This window comes from Lycorma delicatula, chromosome 13 (genome assembly GCF_047948215.1).
Source record: "Lycorma delicatula isolate Av1 chromosome 13, ASM4794821v1, whole genome shotgun sequence".
Taxonomy (NCBI): Eukaryota; Metazoa; Arthropoda; class Insecta; order Hemiptera; family Fulgoridae; genus Lycorma; species Lycorma delicatula.
Genome location: NC_134467.1, coordinates 21,219,951 through 21,247,051, shown reverse-complemented (window position 1 = coordinate 21,247,051; position 27,101 = coordinate 21,219,951). Strand labels below are relative to the sequence as shown.

At 35.2% G+C, this 27,101-nt stretch overlaps 1 protein-coding gene across 1 annotated transcript in view; it reads right to left on the bottom strand.

Annotated features, from left to right (window-relative positions):
- Positions 1-27,101, bottom strand: part of LOC142334035 (uncharacterized) — a 211,311-nt gene that overhangs the window by 118,564 nt on the left and 65,646 nt on the right. Inside the window, exon 3 of the mRNA XM_075381700.1 lies at positions 8,006-8,059. Coding sequence (XP_075237815.1) covers positions 8,006-8,059 — 54 coding nt within the window. The remainder of the gene's footprint in view (positions 1-8,005; positions 8,060-27,101) is intronic.

The following is a 27,101-nucleotide window of genomic DNA, read 5'->3' as shown; positions in this document are numbered from 1 at the left end:
ATATACACACACACAATTATTTAATCTAGTAAAAATAGGTACATTGATTAATGAAATAATCTAGAGGGTCACTGATCTTTTTTTACGTGATATATTTACGTGTTCTATAGGATTTAAAATTTTTATCGATTGCCTTTGGGTGTTTAAAAAACGAATAAAGGAAGTATATTGGGTACTGTGCATTTGTGCTGTCGTTTAGAAAAGATTTCCTGTGAATTTTAATTGAAAAGTACGACCTTATTTCACCAAAGTATCTGAAATCCGAGCAGGAATTTTTTTACTAGCCGTAACTCCTAGACGAAGCATTTTAGGAGTATATTTATATGAAAATATTTTCCATGATTTTCAGGAGTAGAATATAAGTTATGAAAGTCTCGGAACAACTTCGTGATACACTCTGTATAGTTTGATTAATGAAGAATGTATTAATGACTTTCAGAAAATTTTGTACTGGTGAAAATGTGGATGAAACTTCATACGAGCATACACAATAGATTCGGAAATGCTTTGTTAGCGATTGTCGGTTGGCGAAAGATTTTTCCCAGATTTCTGGACCTTCAATAAGCCAGATTATGATTCTTGTGTATGCTGCAAGTACTGGACGATCTCAGGCGATGCCGCCGGCGTAGTGGCCGGACTTGCGTCCCAGGATTTCCTCGTTCGAAAGAGGGAGGAGATGTATAAGGAACTGGGTAAAACGGATGCCGAGACTTCGCTTGTCCGTAGGTGGGAGGAGAGATGAGAACAATCAACGAAAAGTAGATGGACCTATAAACTGATCCCAGAGCTCCAGAAATGGCTTTGACGAAAACACAGGAAACTAGGATACGAGTTGACCTAGTTTCTTTTACTCGGACGTTTCAAGGCATACTTGTGTGCGCAGACGTTGAGACCCTCCGCGGATTGCGATTACTACGGAGAGGAGGACATCGCGGAACACACCGTATGCGATCGGTTCCTGCAGCATATAGGAAAGCGGAAGCATTCTGGAGAGAATTCGCCGTGTTTACCCCAGAGAACGTAATTGAAACTATGCTTGAAATTGAACGATTGTGGCGCGCGATGTCCACGATGCTGGTTAAGATCATCCGGCATCAAGTTGGCGCAAGATGTTCCAAGGATGAATAACTATCTCTGTGTATCCCTTAGGACAGGATCCCGGTCCCAAAAGGTTGAAGTTAAAAAGAAAACGAAGGATCCCGACAAGTTCAAGGAGTGGGACCGGTAATGGAGGCGCGGATGGAGACAAGATACATGGGGTGCTGTGATAATACTATAAGGTGGGTACAATATCCCATATTGTTGAGGGGGAGGGATGTTAGTGGATGCATAGGCCCGCAAGGGAGAGTCCCATACTATTATGAGATATAAAATCATAAAAAAGGTTTCCCCTCCTTCGAGAATAAAAAAAGATGATGTGGACATCACATGACTTCCTTGTACGCCTAATTAATTAAATATACACATTTAAAAAAAAATGAAAACCACATCTCCACCCCGAAAACTTCTGTTAGGCTATGTTGTGATATAGAGGCAAGCGGTAGATTGATTTTTTTTTGATTTGCATGGCATTTCTCCCGCCACCACCCCATTCGTTCACCCTAAAGAATAAGACCAAATGTGTGTGCCAAAAACGGCTACTGAGCTTCGAATCAGTTTAGCGACCAGTGTCCTAACTAGCTCATAAGCTAACCTAATTGCGTGAGCCAACTAAGCATGGTGCCATACACCACTTGCTTTGTGTCCCACCGCTCACTTGTGTGCACCCTGTCAATGGGTAGGTGCACCCTGTCAACTACTAAAATATATATGACATTCAATAAATTAAATTTATCACGTCAAAACAGCAATTCTCAGCCACGCCTAGGTCGCTGAATGCCAGCAATTACCTGTCCACCAATATTAAAGCGCTTGGATATTTAATTGGCTGATGGCCAGTCATAACTCTTGGGTAGCATCTTACAGCAGCGAGGTAGGACTCTTTCCTTTAAATAAACTACTGATGCCGGTTGAACAAAGCAACGGCATCAAGAAACACCCACACGGTCCGACAATGCGGCTCACGTCGCTTATGAATGGCCAATTTCCCCTTGACCTCTAAGTTCCAGGGTGGCCTGAGTTCTGGCCCCCGCAGTCGAACATCATATGTTCGTTCGACTGGACCTCCCCGCACACGCACGGCACATCAGCAGCCAGGCGGAACCGGAACAAATATTGGTTCAAGTTCGCGTGGTTGGAGAGCACCTGGGCACCCGTTGCCCTTAAAAACGAAAGAAAGGCATACCATCCCCCCTAGTCCTGTATAAATCAAGGACCTTCCCTTAGTCGAGGTGTGCCATTCTTGCTGCCATGCATCCATCTTGAGGCTGTAAAGCCTCCTCCTCAGGCGAGAGATGGACAACTGGACGAAATTTAGAACCGGTGCATTGTGATCATAGTTCCGCTCCGCTACAGGCCCGGGTTAAAACCGCATCCCAAATATTTCGCCTCCCTGCCTCTTCGCAACTTCCACATGGCCGCCCGAACTTTCACCACTAAATCGATTGGGTGAACCTTTCCCAATACGGTGGTAGCCTCGTAGGAGGTTGTTTTAAAAACAGCAGTGCATATATTAATACTCTGCGCTGGACACTCCTTAAATTCTGAATAAGTACTCGATTTCTTTCCAACCTATCCGCCCAAACGGACGCCGCGTAAGAGGGGTCATACTTTCGGTGCACCTCGGTACACCGTGTACAAATGACAGCCCGTAATCCTTCCAAGCAAACCTCCTAAGCTTGTGAATTAGGCAAGCGGTAGAATTAAATTAATTAATAATATTTAAAGAGTAAATTTGAGTAAATTTTTTTTTTTTTGTCTTCAGTCATTTGACTGGTTTGATGCAGCTCTCCAAGATTCCCTATCTAGTGCTAGTCGTTTCATTTCAGTATACCCTCTACATCCTACATCCCCAACAATTTGTTTTACATACTCCAAACGTGGCCTGCCCACACAATTTTTCCCTTCTACCTGTCCTTCCAATATTAAAGCGACTATTCCAGGATGCCTTAGTATGTGGCCTATAAGTCTGTCTCTTCTTTTAACTATATTTTTCGAAATGCTTCTTTCTTCATCTATTTGCCGCAATACCTCTTCATTTGTCACTTTATCCACCCATCTGATTTTTAACATTCTCGTATAGCACCGCATTTCAAAAGCTTCTAATCTTTTCTTCTCATATACTCCGATTGTCCAAGTTTCACTTCCATATAAAGCGACACTCCAAACACACACTTTCAAAAATCTTTTCCTGAGATTTAAATGAATTTTTGATGTAAACAAATTATATTTCTTACTGAAGGCTCGTTTAGCTTGTGCTATTCGGCATTTTATATCGCTCCTGCTTCGTCCATCTTTAGTAATTTTACTTCCCAAATAACAAAATTCTTCTACCTCCATAATCTTTTCTCCTCCTATTTTCACATTCAGCGGTCCATCTGTGTTATTTCTACTACATTTCATTACTTTTGTTTTGTTCTTGTTTATTTTCATGCGATAGTTCTTGCATAGGACTTCATCTATGCCGTTCATTGTTTCTTCTAATTCCTTTTTACTCTCGGCTAGAATTACTATATCATCAGCAAATCGTAGCATCTTTATCTTTTCACCTTGTACTGTTACTCCGAATCTAAATTGTTCTTTAACATCATTAACTGCTAGTTCCATGTAAAGATTAAAAAGTAACGGAGATAGGGAACATCCTTGTCGGACTCCCTTTCTTATTACGGCTTCTTTCTTATGTTCTTCAATTGTTATTGTTGCTGTTTGGTTCCTGTACATGTTAGCAATTGTTCTTCTATCTCTGTATTTGAACCCTAATTTTTTTAAAATGCTGAACATTTTATTCCAGTCTACGTTATCAAAAGCCTTTTCTAGGTCTATAAACGCCAAGTATGTTGGTTTGTTTTTCTTTAATCTTCCTTCTACTATTAATCTGAGGCCTAAAATTGCTTCCCTTGTCCCTATACTTTTCCTGAAACCAAATTGGTCTTCTCCTAACACTTCTTCCACTCTCCTCTCAATTCTTCTGTATAAAATTCTAGTTAAGATTTTTGATGCATGACTAGTTATACTAATTGTTCTTTGAAAACGTATTTTAAACTAATTAATGTATAAAAAATAAAATTAAACTGCGCACGACTTAATGTAATTTTCATAATATCATATTAACCATTAAGATGCAAAAGGAACTATTTAAGCTAAATTTTAATAAATAAATATTTGAACGTGTTTAATCTTTTTCTTTTAAAGATATGAAATTAATTAAAAGAAAGAGTACTCAACTCTTGTACAAAATAGCTTCCGGGGTATTAATTTTAGATAAAAGTTATTAGAGAAGAAAATTAAAGTTAATAAAATTTTCTTTTATATTTCCTTTTACTTATTAATTTATAATGAACTAGCGTGAAGTTACGATTTCATAAAATTTTATTACTTTTGTATCTAAAAAGAAAAGAAATAAAAATAGAATAAATAATTTTAAACTGCTTATAAAATTACTTTTTAAAAAGTATTATATCAATAAAAATTTTAATTTTCGAAAAGTTCGTAAATGACCCCTCACTCTCGAAAGCGAATCAGAGCAGAGCAGAGAGAGAGACGGGTATTTGAGTAAATAGAATTATTAACTGAAAATTGAGTTCACTAAGGGAACTAGAAATAAATTTCGTTGTTGCGAACAACATTTTTGGTGGTGTGTTATTTGAATTATGAGACATTTACGCATAAATTGGTTCTGTAAAGTGTAGAACTAGGTGCGGGGTTCGTGCTTCCGTGAACTAGATAACCGAGTTATTATATGTCCTACAGTGTTGTAGGACATTCAAGATATCCGGATGAGGCCTACAGTGAAGGCAAAAGCTGAGTTTATAAAACCATTGATTTAAATGTCTACCGAGGCATTTACATCGGTGGCATCACAACGAGGCCTGACTTATTACTATGAGATGTAAAAAGTTATAGACGTGGTGACCAGAATTGTCACAAGGAAAGTCTCTTCCCCGACGGGAATTGGGATATCTCAATCAACACTTGTTTTGCTGGTATGAGGATAGTATTTTCGGTGTTTAAAGATTGAATCAAGTAATTATCTGAGTGCATAGATTAATTGAAGTTAGGTATAGGAAGAGATTTTTTGTGAGACCTTCGGTGTTAAAGCAAGGCGCGAGAATCGTGTTTCCGCAAATCGGTTAATTTGATAGTTGAGGGCTGTAAGTTATGGTAGATGGTCGAAGTTGGATGAGGCAATACGAAGGTAATAAATAGTAAGTTGTGTAAATACACTGATGGAAATTTCTGCCGAGGAATTTACATCGGTGGCATCCTTTCTTTTTCCTGTTTAGCCTCCGGTAACTAAATTTTAGATAATACTTCAGAGGATTAATGAGGATGATATGTATGAGTGTGAATGAAGTGTAGTCTTGTATATTCTCAGTTCGACCGTACCTAAGATGTGTGGTTAATTGAAACCCAACCACCAAAGAACACCGGTATCCACGATCTAGTATTCAAATCCGTGTAAAAATAGCTGGCTTTACTAGGACTTGAACGCTGGAACTCTCGACTTCCAAATCAGCTGATTTGGGAAGACGCGTTCAACACTAGACCAACCCGGTGGGTACATCGGTGGCATCCTAACAGAGGAAAAACTGATGACTAGGTTGTGATTAAAGGGTAGGTGATAGGAACCTGGGTGGCTAGGGACCGCCTGGGCAGTTGACTGGCCGAAGGTAGGCGCTTAAGGCAGCGTGCCTCGGGTAGATGTATTGGTGGCATGTATTTAATCACGCTGTCCGCGGAGTTGCGGCCGTTGTCGGCGGGCGGGATTATTCTTGCCCGGTGGGTGCGGTCGCGCTCCGACGGGGTACTAATGAGCTAATGACACTGTCGGCGGGGCTTCTCTGGGTACTGCTTTGGTGGTATGCAAGGGAGTCTTGGCGGCGGTCTGCGAAAGATGGTGAATGTAACGCGGGACTCCGTGATGGCGCTGTGCGGGAGTAGGCGTTAATTCTCCTCTCCCGGGCAGACCGGAGCGGAGCCAGATAGAAACTCATTTTGAGTATTAAGCGGTTCTTAAGGGAACTAGGTCTAAATTTCGATGTATAAAACTTTAGTGGGAAAGTTTGTTGTTGAGGTTATTAGTACGGATCTGAGACGTTCAGAAAGTGGCTCTTTAATAGTTAGGTCTAGGCGCGGGGTCTTCGTTCCGCGGTAAGGCATCTAGCTTAGTTCCTGAGGGCGACGTGGTAGCTGCAGGTGTCCGTTGTCTTCATTCTGAAGGCATAAACACGAAAAACTATCTCGGGGTGAACTTTACCGATGCAGATGTCCCTCGGGGCATCTGCATCGGTGGCATCTCTGCGGGGCCTGGACTGAAAACTGTGGTGCGCAATCAGTTTGAGGGCGAGAAGATGTCCTCCGTTAAAGCCACTACTTGCTAGGAACGGAAGGGGTGGTGTAGCGACCGGATACGCTACGAGGTGGGATCTTCTCCCCTCGGGGAGAAGAGGGAATCGAGATGTGATTAAAGGGTCTAAAATACGACTTTCGATAAGGCTAATCAGGGCTAGAAACGAAGGGGACGGTGTAGCGACCGGGATTTAATGGGATCAGGGGGCGTCAAAATTTGGAAAACTTAATCCCGTACACAAAATCTAGTGTAGTTTATACAAACATCAGTTGCAACAGAAATTCCATACAAAATATTCCAAGATTAAGGTATTAAAATCCTAACTACTGGCGCTATGTCTTGTGAAAAATTGAATCATGTTAAGAGAAACCTTCTGAACATACCTAAACCACTGTAAGTTTGATAAATCGGTTTTGTATTATATATTTGCTTTTGTAAAATAATTTTTGTCCTATTTTTAAAAAATGGGACATCTAACGAACATCAATTTATTTTTGGATAACTCGGAAAAACTGCTTCAGAAAGTTTTATATGAAAAAAGGTACTTACGTATTAACGCCACCGCAGCTACAGCTTTATTTAAGATCAAAGTAGTCAATCGGATTTCGGTGGAAAATGAACAGTCTCTTTATTAATTTTAATAAATGGTTATTTATATTTATTTATTTTATAAATATAATTTAACCAAACTTAACCTACGCTCGCTAACCTTGACTAATTAACAGGGGTGTTTTGATTATTTAAGTGATAAATAATTGCAATAATTATTTATTAAAATAAATAAAAATTTATTAAATAATACTCAAAAAATTACGATGTTAATTAGTCAAGGTTAACGAGGGAATCGAGCGTAGGTTAAGTTTGGTTAAATTATATTTATAAAATAAATAAATATAAATAAACATTTATTAAAATTAATAAAGAGACTGTTTATTTTCCACCGAAATCCGATTGACTACTTTGTTTTTAAATAAAGTTGTAGCTGCGGTGGCGTTAATACGTAAGTACCGAAAAAAACAAGCACATAAGATGAACCCACGCTTTTTCGCGTAAATTCAAATGATTTACTCGAATAATTCTCTAATACGAAATAAAATAAATTATTATTACTTTTAAATAGGGTATTTTACTATGTTTTATTATTATTGCGATTTTACGTTATTACTTTTTTGATTAATTATAACTTAAAAACGAAGGCATTTATCGTAAAACGGATTTCGTTATCTCGTAAAATTTTACATTAAAATCATGTATCGCATGTCCATATTCCTTATTTGGATGTATCCCATCCAAGTCTCCGTCTTTCATCTTTAAGATTTTGGGTTCGAATCCCGGTCAAGCACAACAAAATTCATCACATCTTATTGACAACTATAAAATTGGGCGAAAACCTGCAGTTGTAACCGGTTTATTAATGAAACAGACTAAAACTTTACGTGTTAATCATTTTTTTAGTATTATAAAATTGTATATGTGTGTGTGTGTGTGTGTGTGTGTGTGTGTGTGTGTGTGTGTGTGTGTGTGTGTGCGCGCGAGTATAAATAAAAAATAACTTACCGTCAAAACACCATTCTACGTCCTTAACACAAAGCGTTGGACTAAACAAGCAACCTGTCAACAAACAAAATTAAATAAATTAAAAACCGATAAGACTTTTAAATCCAGTAAATTATATTAAAAATCAGTCTTTTAAACTTTAAATCAAATATTAACTTTTCTTATATAATAATATTAAAGCAATCAAATTATACACAGTCCTAGGGTTTAATTTATTACACTAATAATTTTAATAAAGAAATTTGTTACCCAAATAACCAAACAATCTTTCACAACATAATAAAATAAATTATCGTATTTTAAGATAAATATTTCCCTTCCCATTTCTGTAAATATCCCGTTCGTAATTTTAATTTAATTTTATAGTATATTAACTTTTTTCAAAATTCCTTATACAATGTCACAAAAAAAAAACGTAAAAAATTTCAAACAATTCGTTAACTGAAATAGAAAACAAAAAATCATAAATGAAGCTAATTCCGTAAATGCTTCGTTTTCGACTTAAAAGTAGCGAAACATTTCGCCATGATTAGGATAAAACGAAGAAGTACTGAAATTTTTGGAAATTTAAATAAAGATTAATAACCAGAAAAATTGAATAAAATAGGCTCCAGAAATAAATCTTTTAGTTCCTTGTAAAAAGTAAAGGAATTAATCTAATCAGGAAAGATTTAAGTTTCCAGATTTCAACGGAAATAAACATTTTTACCACCCCTGAATCCATTTTTACTACTTTCGGCGTGACGTATGTAAATATGCATCTCGCATAACTAAAAAAAAAAACGATTAGCCGTAGAGTGTTGAAATTTTGGATTTAGGACTGTTGTAACATCTAGTTATGCATCTTCCATTTTGATTACAATCGACTGGACCAAAAGTGTCCAAAAATCCAAATATTTTTGATTTTGGGCTTTTTTGAGTCATGTGGTATCAACATCAAATTTTTTATATCTAATATTACCATTTTGGGGCAACCTTTTTAAACACTAATTTTACCTAATTACTTCCTTAGTACAGGATGATTCAAAGAAACGGGAAATTTTGAAAGTTGTGTTGGTAGCTGTGGGCGATTGGTACCACTTTATAAGTGGCTTCAGCCTCTCTAACCTAACCTGCCATTTAGTTGTCATGGATCCTTGGAGTGGTGCGCAACGTGCATTTGCTATCAAAGCGTTTTACAAAAACAATGACAGTGTGGATGGAGCGCGTGGAGAATTTTGCCGTCATTTTAATCTGGGACGGCACAGCCGTGTTCCATCAGCACGTGCAATTAAAACATGGATATCTAATTTTGAGGAAACCGGTTCGGAAATGAAAAAGAAACCTCCAGGCAGTGAGCGAACCGTCCGTACACCACAGAATGTTCAAGCTTTACAAGCTGTGACAACAGCTTGTAAAGCTGTTGAAAAAGCTTCAACAGCTTAACTGTTGAAGCTTGTATAGCTTCATCGGATTGACCGATGTCGGATTGACCGATGTGGACTTCGTGTGACAACACGAAGTCCACATCGGTCAATCCGTCGTCTCTCAGCATCTTTACGATCGCATAGTTCAAGTGTTCGAAGAATGTTAGTGAAGGACTTGCAATACCATCCGTACAAGTTGCAGATCGTCCAGGAACTGAAACCGAACGATGGAGTTGTGCGAGCACAATTCTGTAATGTAATGCTTTAGAAGATAAACGATAACGAAGAGTTTGTTCACGAACTGTGGATGTTAGACGAAGCGCATTTCCACCTCATTGCATTTGTTAACGAGCAAAATTTCAGATACCGGGCACAAGAAAATCCTACGCGGCTACACCAGCGTCCGTTGCACAGCCAGAAACCGACCGTGTGGTGTGCTATGTCATCTTACGGTGTTATAGGCCCTTATTTTTTTTGAGGATGACAACGGTCTTGCGATTACAGTGACGTCGGCTCGTTACGTAGCCGTGCTTGAAACCTTTGTTGTGGAACAACAAAAGAGATTTCCACCGATTCTTAACACAACCTGGTTTCAACAAGACGGAGCTACGTCACATACTGCACGAATATCGACGGCAGCTTTACGCCGATTGTTTGAACAACGTGTCATTTCACGAAACGGTGACATTAGATTGCCTCCCAGATCGCCTGATCTCTCAGCTTGCGATTACTTTTTGTGGAATCACCTTAAAAGCAAAGTGTTTCACAGAAGACCTGCTACAACGGAAGAACTGAAGGCAAAGATCCGAGAAGCAATTGCGGAAATTCCAGTCGAGATGTTACGTCAAACCGTGAACAATTTAACGAAGAGACTTCGTGAGTGTTTACGTAGAAGAGGAGGTCACCTGCAAGATGTCATCTTTAAAAAATAAACTAAAATGTATGTATCCTAAAATGGCAACATTTGTACAATTACATGAAATAAAATTCATTTTCTAAAAAAATGTTTTCATTAATTATTAGTTCTTAGATGTCGCCAATAACACTATATTGAAATAAATAAATAAAATTATAAATATAAACGAACCAAACTTAGCCTACGTTCGGTTCGCTTGTTGACCTTGACTAGCGAGCGAAGGGTAGCGAGCGAAGCTGGCTAAACAGGAAAAAGAAAAGAAAAGACTACCATCATTAAAACTTAAAAATAGCGTAAATTTTATACAGCTATAGTATCTCTTCTACAGCGCTATCTAGACGGGAAAGTAAAAATACTGACGGGGATTCAAACAAAGAATTTTTCGAACGAGAGACAAATACGTTATTACTCCGTCACTGAGGTCAACGACAGAGTAATATGAATTATTAAATATAATAATAAAATAAATAACTTATAATTAAATTATTATTTTTTAAATGTATACCAGTTTATTTGTAAAAATGTAATACTCGTATTCTCGTAAGATGAGATGAAATTAAAAGTTTTGATTTAAGTGGAAAATTGGTTAAAACTATACCGTCTTTAATTTCTCCACCAACCATTATTTTATACGATATTTCATATTTTCTCTATTTTAGTTCTTAAATCATACTCTAAGACATACGCGCACGCGCGCGCGCGCGCACACACACACACACACACACACACACATACATATGGTGTAGTTTAATCATACCGTGAAACCAATTTATCAGTACAAATATTATTTTTAGCACTGATTGTACATTTTCTTTATTAACTTCAATACATCCATATTGACTCTTCCTTATCAATACTAGTCCTACACTTTTTTCTTTATATTTATTTTATTTGTTTTATCTCGACTTTATTGTTTATTAAACTTTTAATATATTTTCTATATTTCATAAAATAAGCCGATTAAAAAAAAAATAAGAAAATTGACTTCAAAAATAAACTATATATAAAATAACATAGCTGTACTAGTTATAAGAGATCTGATATGAGACAAAAAATCACTTCTGAAAATAAGATACAAATCTTCAAGAACAACACACAGCATATACTTTACTTAAGGTAAATGCAGGGTTATAATAAAAGAATGGTGCGGTTTCAGTAATTCATAGGAAGATAGTAGGGAAATTTCTAGATGTTATATTGGTATCCCTGAAAGCCTCCAACCCAAATTTTTGTTTATCAGCAGTTGTAACCACAACGTCAGTTCTAGTATTGTTGTTGCGGTGAGTTTAGCGAGTTACTATGTTCTCGGATAAAGACAAAGCAAAGTGTGTTTTATTGATGGCCGAATTAAAATCAGTAATTTTAGTTCGACGTGAATTCGGAAGAGAACCACCACACAAAAATAACATAACACGTTGGTTCAAACGATTCGAAGAAACCGGATCGGTTAAGAAACAGAAATCAACTGGCAGACCAAGTGTACCGGTCGAAACGGTAGAACTAATTAGAGAATCGGCAATAAGAAGTCCTGGGAAGTCCATCCCCCGTCGAAGCGTCGAATTAGGTATTCCAAAATAAACAGTTCACAAAGTTTTACGTAAAAAACTGAAATTACACGCTTATAAAATCCAGATACTGCAGGAATTGAAACCCGATGATGGTGTAAAACGTTTCAATTTCGCTGTTGAAATGTCGGACAGAATAAGTGAAAACGAATCGTTTTTAGACGATATAATTTTTACAGACGAAGCTACATTCTATGTGAATGGATGCGTTAACAGACACAATTCACGAATACGGGGCTCTGAAAACCCACACGCAATTATTGAGAAACAACGCGATTCGCCTAAAGTTAACGTTTGGTGTGGTGCGATGAAAAATCGTGTAATAGGGCCTTTCTTCTTTGCTGAAAAAACAATTACTGGAGTTGTGTATCTTGACATGTTAACCGATTATCGCTTTCCTCAGCCGGATGAAAACTCGAAAACACTCATCGACTTCATTTCCAACAAGATGGTGCTCCCCCGCACTTCAATGCATCGGTCACGGACGCTTTGAATGAAAAATTTGGAGATCGATGGATAGGGCGGCAAGGACTCATACTTTGGTCTCCAACGAGTCCAGACCTGACACCTTGCGGTTTTTTCTTGTGGGGGTACATCAAAAGCGTTGTTTATACACAAAAAATTGGCGAACTAAACCGCTTAAAAAACAGGATTAATGAAGCAATGACAACCGTTAACGAAGAAATGTTAACTAATGTTTGGAGAGAAGTTGAGTATCGTTTGGATATTTGTCGAGCGACTAAGGGCGCACATATTGAAATTTATTAATTATGTAAAAAAATGTTTGAGACGACAAATTTGAAAAATAAAAAAACATAAACTGTAAGTAATTCTGTTTTAATTTAAACCATGTTCAAAACCGCACCATTCTTTTATGATAACCCTGTACAGAATGAAGTGATTTCTGTTTGTCTTCATTACTGAACCAAAATATACTGCTGATATTGAGCCCTACAAGTAAGAAGTTTATTCTGCTCTTCACCGTAGGGATTTTCTATCTAATAAACATCATTACTCTGAAAGAAAGCAAATTTGAGTAATACCTCATATGGTATACATAAATTACAATCGTAAAATTGAATCATGAATTAGGAAGGATTGTTAAATCTTTTCGTGCGCCAAACCATCCATCCACCCCTTCTAAAATTGAAGGACGTGATATTTCTGAAAAATGTAAAACAATTTGGTCACTAAGTCGAGGCGCTCTAAATTTTGATAATATTGCCAACATCCGTTTTCAACAGGAAGTCGGCTAACTAAACCGGAAGTTCATTTTTTAAAAACAGAACAACATATTTTCACCGCAAATTTGGATTCTAGAGACAAAACTACGTAAATCTTATACGAAAAATTTTTCTGGTGAGCCCTTCTTTAGTAGTGCCCACCCGGGCACATAGAGATCCGGCATATTTTACCAAGGAAGGTGCCTCCATCATTGCTATATGAAAATACAGAGCTACATTTTCTTGGAAAAAAGCAACTGTAGTTTTCCATTGCTTTCAGCATTAGATTTGGAGTAACAGTACAAGGTGGAATGTTAAAAGATGCTACGATTTACTGATGATGTAGTAATTCTAGCTGAGAGTAAAAAGGACTTAGAAGAAACAATGAATGACATGGATGAAGTCCTACGCAAGAACTACCGCATGAAAATAAACAAGAACAAATCGAAAGTAATGAAATTTAGTAGAAATAACAAAGATGGACCACTGAATGTGAAAATAGGAGGAGAAAAGATTATGGAGGTAGAAGAATTTTGTTATTTGGGAAGTAGAATTACTAAAAATAGAAGAAGCAGGAGCGATATAAAATGCCGAATAGCACCAGCGAAACGAGCCTTCAGTCAGAGATATTATTTGTTTACATCAAACATTAATTTAAATGTCAGGAAAAGATTTTTGAAAGTATAAGTTTGGAGCGTGGCTTTATATGGAAGTGGAACTTGGACGATTGGAGTACCAGAGAAGAAAAGATTAGAAACTTTTGAAATGTGGTGCTATAGGAGAATGTTAAAAATCAGATGGGTGGATAAAGTGACAAATGAAGAGGTATTGCGGCAAATCGATGAAGAATGAAGCATTTGGAAAAATATAGTTAAAAGAAGAGACAGACTTATAGGCCACATACTAAGGCATCCTGGAATAGTCGCTTTAATATTGGAAGGACAGGTAAAAGGAAAAAATTGTGTACGCAGTCAACGTTTGGAATATGTAAAACAAACTGTTAGGGATGTAGGATGTATGGGGTATACCGAAATGAAACGACTAGCACTAGATAGGGAATGTTGGAGAGCTACATCAAACCAGTCAAATGACTGAAGACAAAAAAAAATCCGAAACATTTTTCCATAAAGTGCCACCTTTAACCTCTAAATGATATTCAAACTTTACCTAATCCTGAAATCCTTTCAAAAACTCTTTTAAGCACAAAAAACTTAAATTTTACAAAACAAATTGTCCGGAGTGCGAGGTAGAAGAGACCCCTCCCCCCCCCCCCAACATATATTATTCCCGCGATTCCCTATAGAGTGCAGAGAGATGCTCGGCAACCTGAAATGTAAACACATCTTTCGGCCTGAGGATACCCTACGAATCCTATTATAAGGTAAGGCACAGTGGAAGACTGTGGAAAGATTTGTCAGGACGGTCATGAGGAGTCCCGCAGAGGAGAATGTCGCCGGAGGGTGCGAGGGTGTACAGGTTCTCGGGACTGAGTGCCTGGAGGATCACCCGTATGTGTGGGAGTCGCCTGGATGCGATGAGGTAGCGGACACTCTGCTCGTTCATCTGATTGTGGGCACTGGTAAATGGTGTAACTGTTTGAGATTTCTGTCTTCACTGCTGTGTGGATGTGAGAAGATTTATCCTGTTTTCTGCATGGTTTTTGTGCGATATGTATTTCTAGATGTGTGTATTTGATGTGTTGATTCCAGTGGTGTTATTTGTGTGGTGTGTGACATCCTGTTGGTTTGTTATGACTGTGTATCCGGGCGATTCCCCTTTCTTGATGAAATGCTTTATAAGCAGTACCAGGAAGGAGGGAAGCAAGCGATGGAGGTTTAGTCCGTAGTGCGCAGGTATACATACGTCCTTGGTTATAACTGGCGGAACCTGTTAGGGAGCCCGACACTGCTTAGGCTCCCGTAAATGGGGTTCCTCCATCTCTTTAACAAAAAAACAAAGATAACTTCCGGTTATGTAATAATAAGTACTAAGTTCCATCGAATAAAATGGAAATCCTGACAAAATAATCTAGTTTGAGTCGAGACTGAAAATTAATGAGCACATTGTTCGATAGAATGCATGTGGTTTATAATAAAATTGTTTCCTTTTCCTTTTATCGTTACCGAGGAGTTGAAAATATTTTGAAAAAATTTAGGACAAAATATAGTTTAAAGGTCATTTTAGGAACAAAAAAGGCACTTTTGGGAACAAATGTGTCAAAAGACTTTACGTACTTTTGTGCATATAATGAAAATCCGGGATATAAACGATGTCCCGTTTAGAAAAAAATAATATACGGTCTCGTTAACCACTTCCGGTCAGAACCGGAAACTGATATCATAAAAAAGGGAAAAATATGTAATTTATTATTCTAAATTTTTGTTGTTGTTATAAAAATCAAGTTTTTCATGCTCAAAACAGTTTTTGAAATGAGTTCAACACTAGGTAAAGTTTGAAGGTCATTTAGAGGTTAAAGATGGAAATTTATTGAAAAATGTTTCAGACAAGACTTAGGTATTTTTGTCTCTAGAATCCAAATAATACGCTTTGAAAATATATGTGTCCCATTTAAAAAATGAAATTCCGGTCGAAACCGGAAGTTGTTAATATGACCAAAAGGTAGAAAGCTCCCGACTTTGTGATCAAATTTTTTTGCATTTTCCGGAAAAGTCACTTTCTTCAATTTTATAAGGGGTGGACGGGTGGTCTAGGACACCCAATATGTTACTGGTGAAAAGGTTTTAAAGATGGAATTAAATGTATTGTTTTATAAAAAAAAAAAATATGAATAATTTTTTAAAAATTAATTATAATTTTTAATAATTAAATACAATTAATATCCAATCTTGTGTCAAATCATACCTTAGCACATGATTCATGCAGATACATGTTTAGAAAATTAAAAATGTTAACTTATCCTTGTATTTACAATAGCGTGCAAATTAATCCGAACATAGATGTTATTTAATAAAGAATAACTATATAATAAAAAAAATCATATCTATACAATCTGTAAATATCTAGCAATTAATAATATATCCTCCTTTATCCTTAATCAGTATTTACACTAGCGTGCAAATTAATCCGAACACAGATGTTATTTAATAAAGAGTAACTATATAATAAAAAAATCATATCTATACAATCTGTGAATATCTAGCAATTAATAATATTTCCTCCTTTATCCTTAATCAGTTTTTACAATAGCGTGCATATTAATCCGAACACAGATGTTATTTAATAAAGAGTAACTATATAATAAAAAAAATCATATCTATACAATCTGTGAATATCTAGCAATTAATAATATATCCTCCTTTATCCTTAATCAGTTTTTACAATAGCGTGCATATTAATCCAAACACAGATGTTATTTAATAAAGAGTAACTATATAATAAAAAAATCATATCTATACAATCTGTGAATATCTAGCAATTAATAATATATCCTCCTTTATCCTTAATCAGTTTTTACAATAGCGTGCATATTAATCCGAACACAGATGTTATTTAATAAAGAGTAACTATTTTTAAAAAAATCATACCTATACAATCCGTGAATATCTAGCATTTAATAATATGTTTTCCCTTATCCTTAATCATTTGACATACGATTTAGCATCAATTAAACAAGTACAAGAATCGCGAAAAATTTCGGTTTTCAGATTTCAACGGAAATATCCATTTTGACCATTTTTGAATCAATTTTAACTAGTTTTGGCGTGACGACTGTACATACGTATGTATCTCGCATAACTCAAATAACGATTAGCCGTAGGATGTTGAAATTTTGGATTTAAGACTATTGTAACATCGACTTGTGTACCTCCCTTTTTGATTGCAATCGAAAATAAAATTAAAATTTTAATTAATGAAATATTTGGATCTTAAAGGGAAGGTACCACGTCGGTTCGAATCAGACTTCATAAACCTTTTCTTTTTTTTAAATTTAAATATATTAATTTGATAATTATTAACTCGTGATTGTAAAAAGATTTTTGTAATAAATAATAACTCAACGATAATAAAAAAAATGAAATAAATTATTAGTGAAATAAAATTTTATGTACTTTTAAAAATGTGTAAATGTAATTTAATAGGCATTACATATCTGTATATGCAATTCATTTGGTAAAACATTTGATTATTTAATATTAATTGAAAATTATAAGTTTTTTTTTTTTTTTGTCTTCAGTCATTTGACTGGTTTGATGCAGCTCTCCAAGATTCCCTATCTAGTGCTAGTCGTTTCATTTCGGTATACCACTTACATCCTATACAATTTGTTTTACATATTCCAAACGTGGCCTGCCTACACAATGTTTTCCTTCTACCTGTCCTTCCAATATTAAAGCGACTATTCCATGATGCCTTAGTGTGTGGCCCATAAGATTAGATGGCCCATCTCTTCTTTTAACTATATTTTTCAAAATGCTTCTTTCTTCATCTATTTGCCGCAATACCTCTTCATTTGTCACTTTATCTGATTTGTCTCCCATCTGATTCTTAACATTCTCGTATAGCACCGCATTTCAAAAGCTTCTAATCTTTTCTTCTCAGATACTCCGATCGTCCAAGTTTCACTTCCATATAAAGCGACACTCCAAACATATACTTTCAAAATCTTTTCCTGACATTTAAATGAATTTTTGATGTAAACAAATTATATTTCTTACTGAAGGCTCGTTTAGCTTGTGCTATTCGGCATTTTATATCGCTCCTGCTTCGTCCATCTTTAGTAATTCTACTTCCCAAATAACAAAATTCTTCTACCTCCATAATCTTTTCCCCTCCTTATAATTATAAGAGTCTTATTATTTTCGGATTTTCTAGTTTAATTTCTGTTTAATTTTATTTAAATATTCCTGGAATTTTTGTTTAATTTTATCTACATTAAAGTTAACTACAGAGTGACTGAAAAATAGACCCTAACATGAACAACATATACACTGAAGTATACATGCCCGATCTTTAATAAATTGCAAAAAATTCTTATCTTTCAGTTCATTACTCCTCTGATATTGTCGAACAATATTCTCTCTAAGTCGGAGTTGATCATCATTTCGTTTATTTGTTTTTTGTTGCCAATCATTTAATCCCTCTTTGGTCTTATGTAATTCTTCTGATCTTAATTTATGTACACGTTCTCTAGTTTTAAAATGTTTCTCTCCCTTTATAATCATCATTCTCTCTTAATCTTTTTATTCTTTCCTTGATCTTAACGTTCTCTTCCTCTATATTTATCATCTTCTCTTTCTTTAAAACAATTTCTTCCTCTTTATAGTTATCATTTTTTCTTAATATTCTCCCTTCGTATTCATCTTCTTGTCGTTTTTTGAAATATATTTCTTCATGTTATCTTTCTTTTTCCTGTTTGATTGTTTCTTTTTCATTTTTGATTATTCACCAAATAATACAATAAATGAAAAAAAACTGAATATTTTACACCGTTAGGTTGAAATTAACATTTCTAATCAGTATCCCAATCCCTTAGGGGAGGGGGCGACCGGTTCACCTTTGACCGGTCACCACACCACCCCCTCATTTCCAAGCTCTGAAGGACTTTACTGGAGATCATCTTTAGACCCTCTAACTGATTACATCTCACAGTCATCAGCCAGGCCTCGGTCGGGATGCCACCAATGTAAATGCCTCGGAAGATATTTGCATCAATAAAATACATATCAAATTTCGCCTTCACATAGGTCTCAAATACTTCACATACAACCTAACATGATTCCCTCAAACTAACTGACCGAAACCGCGGATGCGCGAACCCCGCGTCTAGTAAGGATTTGACAACACCGTTCAACTATGAATGCCTTAGAAAACGAACCAGTTTAAAGTTAAGTATACAGGAGTTAAACGGAAAATTTAATTATAATTAACTTTTATTTATACGACACACCAGAAATCTAAAACTTTTGTTAATCAGTAACTCATGAAGATCCGAATAATACTGATCTAGTAATACAAATAATAAAGGGACTTTTACTCTATCCTAACATTTCATGTAAGGTTCTTGAATTAATAATTGTATAAATATTGGATGTTAATAAAAACTAATATTTCAGCTATTGTATCAACTTTATTAAAGAATTGGAGAATCGTATCTCACTCTCAAATGAAATAAGTTTAAATGAAGTGCAGCAAAAAATGTACATATGTAATTTAATAGGTGTACAAAGAAGTCATGTGGTGTCCACATCAGATTTTTAACATTTGTATGTAAATTGTTTTGTTTAAAATCATATCAGTTTTCCAACCTTGTTTGTATGTTTTGTTTCTAATTAAACTTTTCAAATTTGCGTTTAATTTTAATAGATATTATTTACATAAATATTCTCAGAATTAAATTCTTTACAAATGTTTATTTGTTTATTGGTAAATTAAGAGCTGTTTTATTCAAAACCCTTTTCAGATCATGTAGCCATGTACGGCGTCAGTTTTAAAACACTGTTACAAAATCATTTTATATGGCATCTAAGTCGGTTATTTTGTTTTATATTCACAAAGGAATCAGTTTTATTACACAATTTGAACGACGTTTATACGATGTAAAATAAATGTTTTATTTAGACTAGAAAGAATATGACCATTTTTTTCTCAGAAATGTGCTTGTGCGTGTGTGTGCGTGTGTGTGTGTGTGTGTGTGTGACTTGTGTATGATAATTGCTATGAGGGTTACGAATTTATTTATTATTTTCAAAAATAGCTTTTTTTTCTTTTCCTGTTTAGCCTCCGGTAACACTACCGTTCAGATAATACTTCAGAGGATGATATGTATGAGTGTAAATGAAGTGTAGTCTTGTACATTCTCAGTTCGACCATTCCTGAGATATGTGGTTAATTGAAACCCAACCACCAAAGAACACCGGTATCCATGATCTAGTATTCAAATCCGTGTAAAAATAGCTGGCTTTACAAAAATAGCTTATCTTACTAGCAACATATCGATGTATTGAAACATATAATAAATTATGATATACGGCACACAAAAAAAGAAGGAATTTGTGGTCATAAATACGTCACTTTTATTTGAGTCTATAAATATCTTTTCTGACAAATGATATCGGTAAACATGTAACACATATAGATTCGTAATGAATAAGAGTATACAGTAAAAATAGTTTTTTGTCAATCTGAATAGCCTTTTGAGTGGTGGGAATTTTTATAAAACGTACTTTTCTGAATCTACTTTCATTTATACTAACATACGTTACTAATCTGTGATTTATGAAACGGGTTTTTCATCATATTTTGCCCAATTTTCAACCGAATTGCTTGAAAGTATTATTTTTAAAATCAGCAAACTATGTTTCATAAACAAAAAGCAAAAAAAAAAATTTTCGCTAATAAAAAACGCGGTAGAAATGCGCAAATAAAATTCTGCAATTAAATTATCGTAATTTTTGTACTGTTTCATTTTTTTTTGTTGTTACAGGCATCAAAAATATCCAATCGTAACTGTTTTTTTTTTTTTTTGTGAAAATCTGTTAAATATCTTTAATATACTGTAATTTATTGAAATTTTTTTCATAAGAGGGTAGCATAAGACTATGAAGTGAGACAATCAGATACCAACATATTTTCGCGGAGCGCTAATCAACCGCGCGGATCATTGTGATGGGAAAAGGTTAAAAAAGTAAAAGTGTATTTTCCAACAAAACCTTTTAATGTTTTACCCCGTTTTTCTTAAAATCTAAGTGAGATCAAAAACCATAAAGAAGGTACCAAAATTACCCGTTAATTTATACCCAAAGAATTTTAGTAAGGTTTAATTTCATAGGAGTAGAAAGGAATCGTTTTCTGACCTGTTTATGAATTTTTTTTCGTCAACAGAATTTTCTCCCGAGAGATTGATTTAATTTGGAATCAATCTGTGATATATAGATATTTCCACATACATATAAGTGCATTTATATGTAAAGGCTAAAGGAGGGGGAAAAAAAAATAAAAAAAATTATAACTCAAAATTTCCCACACGAATGTACATTTTATTAACTAGAACGAATGTTGTTGAGATTAATTCTCAGTGAGCGTGGGCGAACTCTGATAACTGTACCGTCCGACCGACACCAAACAACGCTTCTCTCTCTGACCCGCATACCCACGATCCTTTTTACCTCCTACCCAATCCTTCACGCTAAATCCACCATTCCATCCACCTACCATATAATCCACTACCTCATCCACCACCATACCACGATTCCATGAAAACCAACCTTATATAACTATTGAACAACCGCCTACACAATTTTGTACTAATAACATTAATGCTACGTATAACCAAACCTAAAAAAAAAAGAAGCTACGCTATTTCTCTCTCAATATAATTTACCGTCCTTCATATCTCTTTTTCACACCTTCATAGTCATTCCATTTCTATCTGTAATATACAAATACATATATGAACTACTACCGTTACATATAAAATCTATATATAAATAACGAATAAGAGAATAAAATAAAATAAATAAAAGAAATGAAAAAAAAGATTAGATTGATGGATTAAACAAAGAAGATTAAAAAGGAAAAAAAATATAAAAATAAGAAGAAAAAAACTAGCAAGATCGATAAGAAACAGAAAGAAAAGGAATGAAAATAGTAAAACAATGGAACTTTAATCACCATTATTATGTTTCCTTCCTTCATTCTTTCTTTCTATATTAAAGAAAATTTAATTTTCTTTTGTTTGATATTTTTTGTATTAATTTTTTTCTCACTTCGCCTTTATTAAAACAAAAAAAAGAATCATAATTATTAATCTAAAATAGAAAAAAAAATAATAATATTTCTACGAAATAATTTATAACAAAATATCGCTAACAGGAAACTTATACTACGCGTGACATTAAACAAAGTAAAAGAAAAACTAATTATAAATAAAAATTCTAGTAAGAATTTTCTAAACGAAAATTGTTATTATTATTATTATTACTGTTCTTTCAATTATTAATTCATTTCTAACAAAGTTATTATCTCTAACTTCAACTTACGTTAATATAATTTATTTATCTCGTGTTTTTGATTCATCACCAATTAACATACCTTCGATCTAAAATCTACCAAATATATAATTCTTCAGGTCAGTAGCCATCCACCAGTTTATGAAAAAGATATGAAAACTTTTGTATGGAACTGTGAAGCGCACAGCGGTATGGTGTTTGGCTATCGTGTGCATGCGCACATAGAAAGCTGCACACGAGGGAGAGAGAGATTTGATATTTGTTCTGTATATGAGGTTCTAGAACCGATTTTTTTTCTCAATTTTTCAGCTGAGATTTCATATAAAAATTTATACCTTAATTTATGTTCCATAAAAGTACAGTTAGGATTAATTTTACCGTAGAAATCCGGGCGAAATCTTTCGCAAGCCGATACTCAATAACAAAATGTTTCCTAACCTATATTTATATGAATTTTCTTCTTTATTTTCATTAGTAAAACATATGTCCTGAAAGTTTGTTATTCTTCGTATACCATTCTGTATAATAAAAAAAAAAACTTGAGAGGATTTTTTTTTTTAAATCTTGTTTACTGTAAAAGAAGATAAATGCTGCATATTGTTTTTTTAATAAAGATTTAATTTCAGACGAAAAATTTGTAATGAAAGACTTATTTACGGACTCTATAAAAATAACGTATAAGATACTTTACACCGTAAAAAAAGAAAGAGAAAAACGCAAAAGAAATATGAGATGCAATAAAGAAGATCAGAAACCAAAGACATAAACTCTACTGTGAAATATTTTATTTCTTTTCAATCTTTAATTATCGTCTAAACAAAAAGATCAAAGAAATAATAAAAATAATAATAAAATAATTTATTTTCTTATTTGTTATCTTTTAATTAACGGCACTGCACTTTTCAAGAAAAATATTATTAAACATTTTTATTAAACAAAGTAATAAAAATTTACGATTTAATTTTACTTTGTTGGTAATTGATTTACCCGCCACCGCCCCATTCGGTCGCCTTAAAGCATAGGACCGAATGTCCGTGCCACGTAAGGCTACTGTGCCTCGAACAGTTTAAGCGACCAATACTCTATTTAGCTTCTAGAACTAATAGCGTGAACGGTATAAGCTTAGTAAATACATCATTAGCTTTTGTGTCCAGTCGTTCACTTGACATATATTAAACTAAACTGAGTAGACGCATCCCGTCTATACTATAATATACGAGGTACGACAATAAAGTAATGAGACTGATTTTTCTTTCCAAGATGTGGCAACCCTGCAGCTTGCGTAGGCACACCATCATTGACGTTGGTCTATAAGCTATTTCTAGTCCAAGCAGCACATCGATGCAACTGCTCAGTCGTGAGTTGTGCTGTAATAAGTGAACACGTGTTTGTGTCTCTCGTCACAGAAATCAAACCGCAAAATATTGCGCAACGGTATGTCATTTCGTTTTGCGTTAAATCGGGTGAAAACGCGACGACAACTTACGGTAAGCTTCAGAAGGCTTTTGGAGAGGAGGTTATGTCAAGAGCTCATGTTATTCGGTGGCATAAAATTTTTAGTGAAGGCAGAACGAATTTTGAAGATGAAGACCGCAGTGGACGACCATCAATCTCACGGACAGATGTCAACTTGACCAGGGTGCGTGAAATCGTACGATCTGATCGAAGATTATCCGTGAAAATGATTGGAGAAGAACTCAACATCGATCGAGAAACGGTTCATCTAATATTAACTGAAGATCTTGGTACGAGAAAGATTTTTACAAAAATGGTCCCCAAAAATCCCACACAACAACAGCGAGAAACACGGAAAAATGTGGCAGCCGATCTGTTAAAGCAAACGGAAATCGATCCAGATTTGTTGAGCCGTGTTATCGCTGGTGATGAAGGTTGGTTTTTTCAATACGATCCAGAGACAAAACGCCAAAGTTCGCAATGGTGCTCAAAGGGATCACCCAGACCAAAAAAAAGCTCGCATGTCAAAGTCAAAAGTGAAATGCATGCTTGTGTGCTTCTTCGATTCCAAGGGAATTGTTCATAACGACTAGGTGTTTCCTGGACAAACAGTTAACCGATATTTCTACAAAGAAATTTTAGAAAGACTTCGTAAACGAGTTCTTCGTGTTCGTGTCAACATTGCTGATAATTGGATTCTGCATCACGATAATGCGCCATCCCATACTGCTCTGTCAGTACAGCAATTTTTAACCTCAAAACAAATTTCAGTACTACCACTGCCACCTTATTCGCCAGATTTCGCTCCGTGCGACTTTTTTCTATTTTCAAGAGTCAAAATGGCGGTCAAGGGACACCGTTTTCAAACAACACAAGATGTTCAAAAACCGGTGACGAGGGTCTTGGAGGATATTACAGAAGATGAGTTCCAGAAATGTTCCCGTCAATGGCAGAAGCGCTGGAATAAATGTGTGCAATCAGAGGGGAACTACTTTAAAGGAGACAACAATAAACATGACTAAAACGGTAAGCAACATTTTTTTTTCACATCAGTCTCATTACTTTATTGTCGCACCTCGTATTACTATTGTAAATATAAAATTTAACTTATCGCTTTAAATGTAAAGACAGCGATTTGCTGTCACGCCTAAGTCACTGAATGCCAGCAAGTATCTGTCCACTACTTATATGGCTTGGAGCTGTTGTCCGTTACTCGACCGTTCCTCGAAGGTAGCCTCCTATAGCAGCTCGGTAAGAGTTTATTCCTTTAATACGCTACTGATGCCGGTTGAAAAATGCAACCGCATCAAGGAACTCCCACACGTCCAACAGTGCGGCTCACGTCACATCGACCCACCATTTGTAAATGGTCAATTTTCCCCTTGACCTCTACACTCCAGGTTAGCTCAAGCTTTGCCCCCCCCCCCTTCAAGAGCGGGGCAGTCGAACATCATATGTTCATTCGACTGGACCTCCCCGCATACTCACACCTCATCAGTTGCCAGGCGGAACCTGAAAAGATATTGTCTCAAATTAACATGGTTTGTGAGCACCTGGGCTCCCGTTGCTCTTAAAAATGAACTTGAGACGTATCATCCTCCCAAATCCTGTATAAATTTATACAAGGATCGTCCATTAGTCGTGGTGTTCCATTCCTGCTGCCATTTTTCCATCGCGAGGCTCTTAAGCCTCTTCCGTAGGAGGTAGATGAAAAACTGTTCGAAATTTAGATCCGGTGCATTGTGATCACCGTTTCTCAACAGTACTGGCCCGGCTTGAAACCGCATTCCAGATACCTCGGCCTTCCGATCTCTTTGCAATCTCCACATGGCTGCCCGGACTTTCATCAATAAATCGACTAGGAGAGCCTTTATCTAAACGGGAAATAATATTAGTATATTATAATAATATATTATATTATTCATATATTATAATATTATTATATTTACAGAAAACTTTGATAAGGCTCTTGATAAGGCTCAGAACAAATTTTTTTTTGAGCAGTACCCCCCACTGTTTTTACCTACGAGCCGGTACTGAAACTTGTTCCAAAATTTCCCCCAAAAATCGAAAAATCTATCTTTTAATTTATTGTACATATTTTTCCCCATTTTTTTATTTCTTCCTAGGCATAATAGATGTAGTAATAGTAGTCAGTAGTAGTATTCAGTAGTTAGTAGTCAGTAGTAGTAGTCAGTAGAAGTAGTCAATAGTAGACTTCAGTAGTAGCAGTCAGTAGTTAGTAGTCAGTAGAAGTTTTCAGTAGTAGTAGTCAGTAGTAGTCGTCAGTAGTATTAGTCAGAGGTATTAGTAGTCAGTAGTAGTAGTAGTAGTAGTCAGTAGTAATCGTCAGTAGCATTAGTCAGAGGTATTAGTAGTCAGTAGTAGTAGTAGTAGTCAGTAGTAGTAGTAGTAGTCTGTAGTAGTAGTCAGTAGTTAGTAGTCAGTTGTACTAGTCAGTACTTAGTCGTCAGTAGTAGTATTCAGTAATAGTAGTCAGTAGTAGTATTCAGTAGTTAGTAGTCAGTAGTAGTAGTCAGTAGAAGTAGTCAATAGTTAGTAGTCAATAGTAGACTTCAGTAGTAGCAGTCAGTAGTTAGTAGTCAGTAGAAGTTTTCAGTAGTAGTAGTCAGTAGTAGTCGTCAGTAGTATTAGTCAGAGGTATTAGTAGTCAGTAGTAGTAGTAGTAGTAGTCTGTAGTAGTAGTCAGTAGTTAGTAGTCAGTTGTACTAGTCAGTACTTAGTCGTCAGTAGTAAGTATTATTCAGTAATAGTAGTCAGTAGTAGTATTCAGTAGTTAGTAGTCAGTAGTAGTAGTCAGTAGAAGTAGTCAATAGTAGACTTCAGTAGTAGCAGTCAGTAGTTAGTAGTCAGTAGAAGTTTTCAGTAGTATTAGTCAGAGATATTAGTAGTCAGTAGTAATCGTCAGTAGTAGAAGTCGTTAGTAGTAGTCATTAGTAGTATTTTTTTTTTTTTTTTTAGGGCGAAAAACGGTTGGACGTTATCATCGCCCGGAAAATAAATAAATAAAAGTAATTAAAATTGTTACATAAAATTAAAACTTAAAACTACTATCACAGGAAACAAAATCCGGAATGGGTGTAAAGGGCCCATTCTCGGATAACAAAAACACTAACATGTAACTTAAAACTACGTTAAAAACTATCATATTAAAAATAAATAAAACTTAAAACTAAAAAGAAATAAAACTTAAAATTATTATGTTTAAAGTCTTACAACTAATATCACAAAAATCGTACAACTAATATCACAGACGGATTTAAAAAACAAACAAATAAACAAAAAAATATAACAAAAAAAAAAAAAATTCCGATAGGGAGTGTAAAAGGCTCGCTACTCGGATAACAAAAACAATACATAGGACAATACATACAATTACAAAACAATACATACTAATTAAATTTTTTGTATTAACCCTATACTACGTAAAAACAGAAACATCCGGTTTAAAACCTCTTTATCATTACACAAGATACCACGGATGTTACTGGGTAGTTTAAATTTACGACGTAATGCCGCATAACATACGCAATCCACGAGT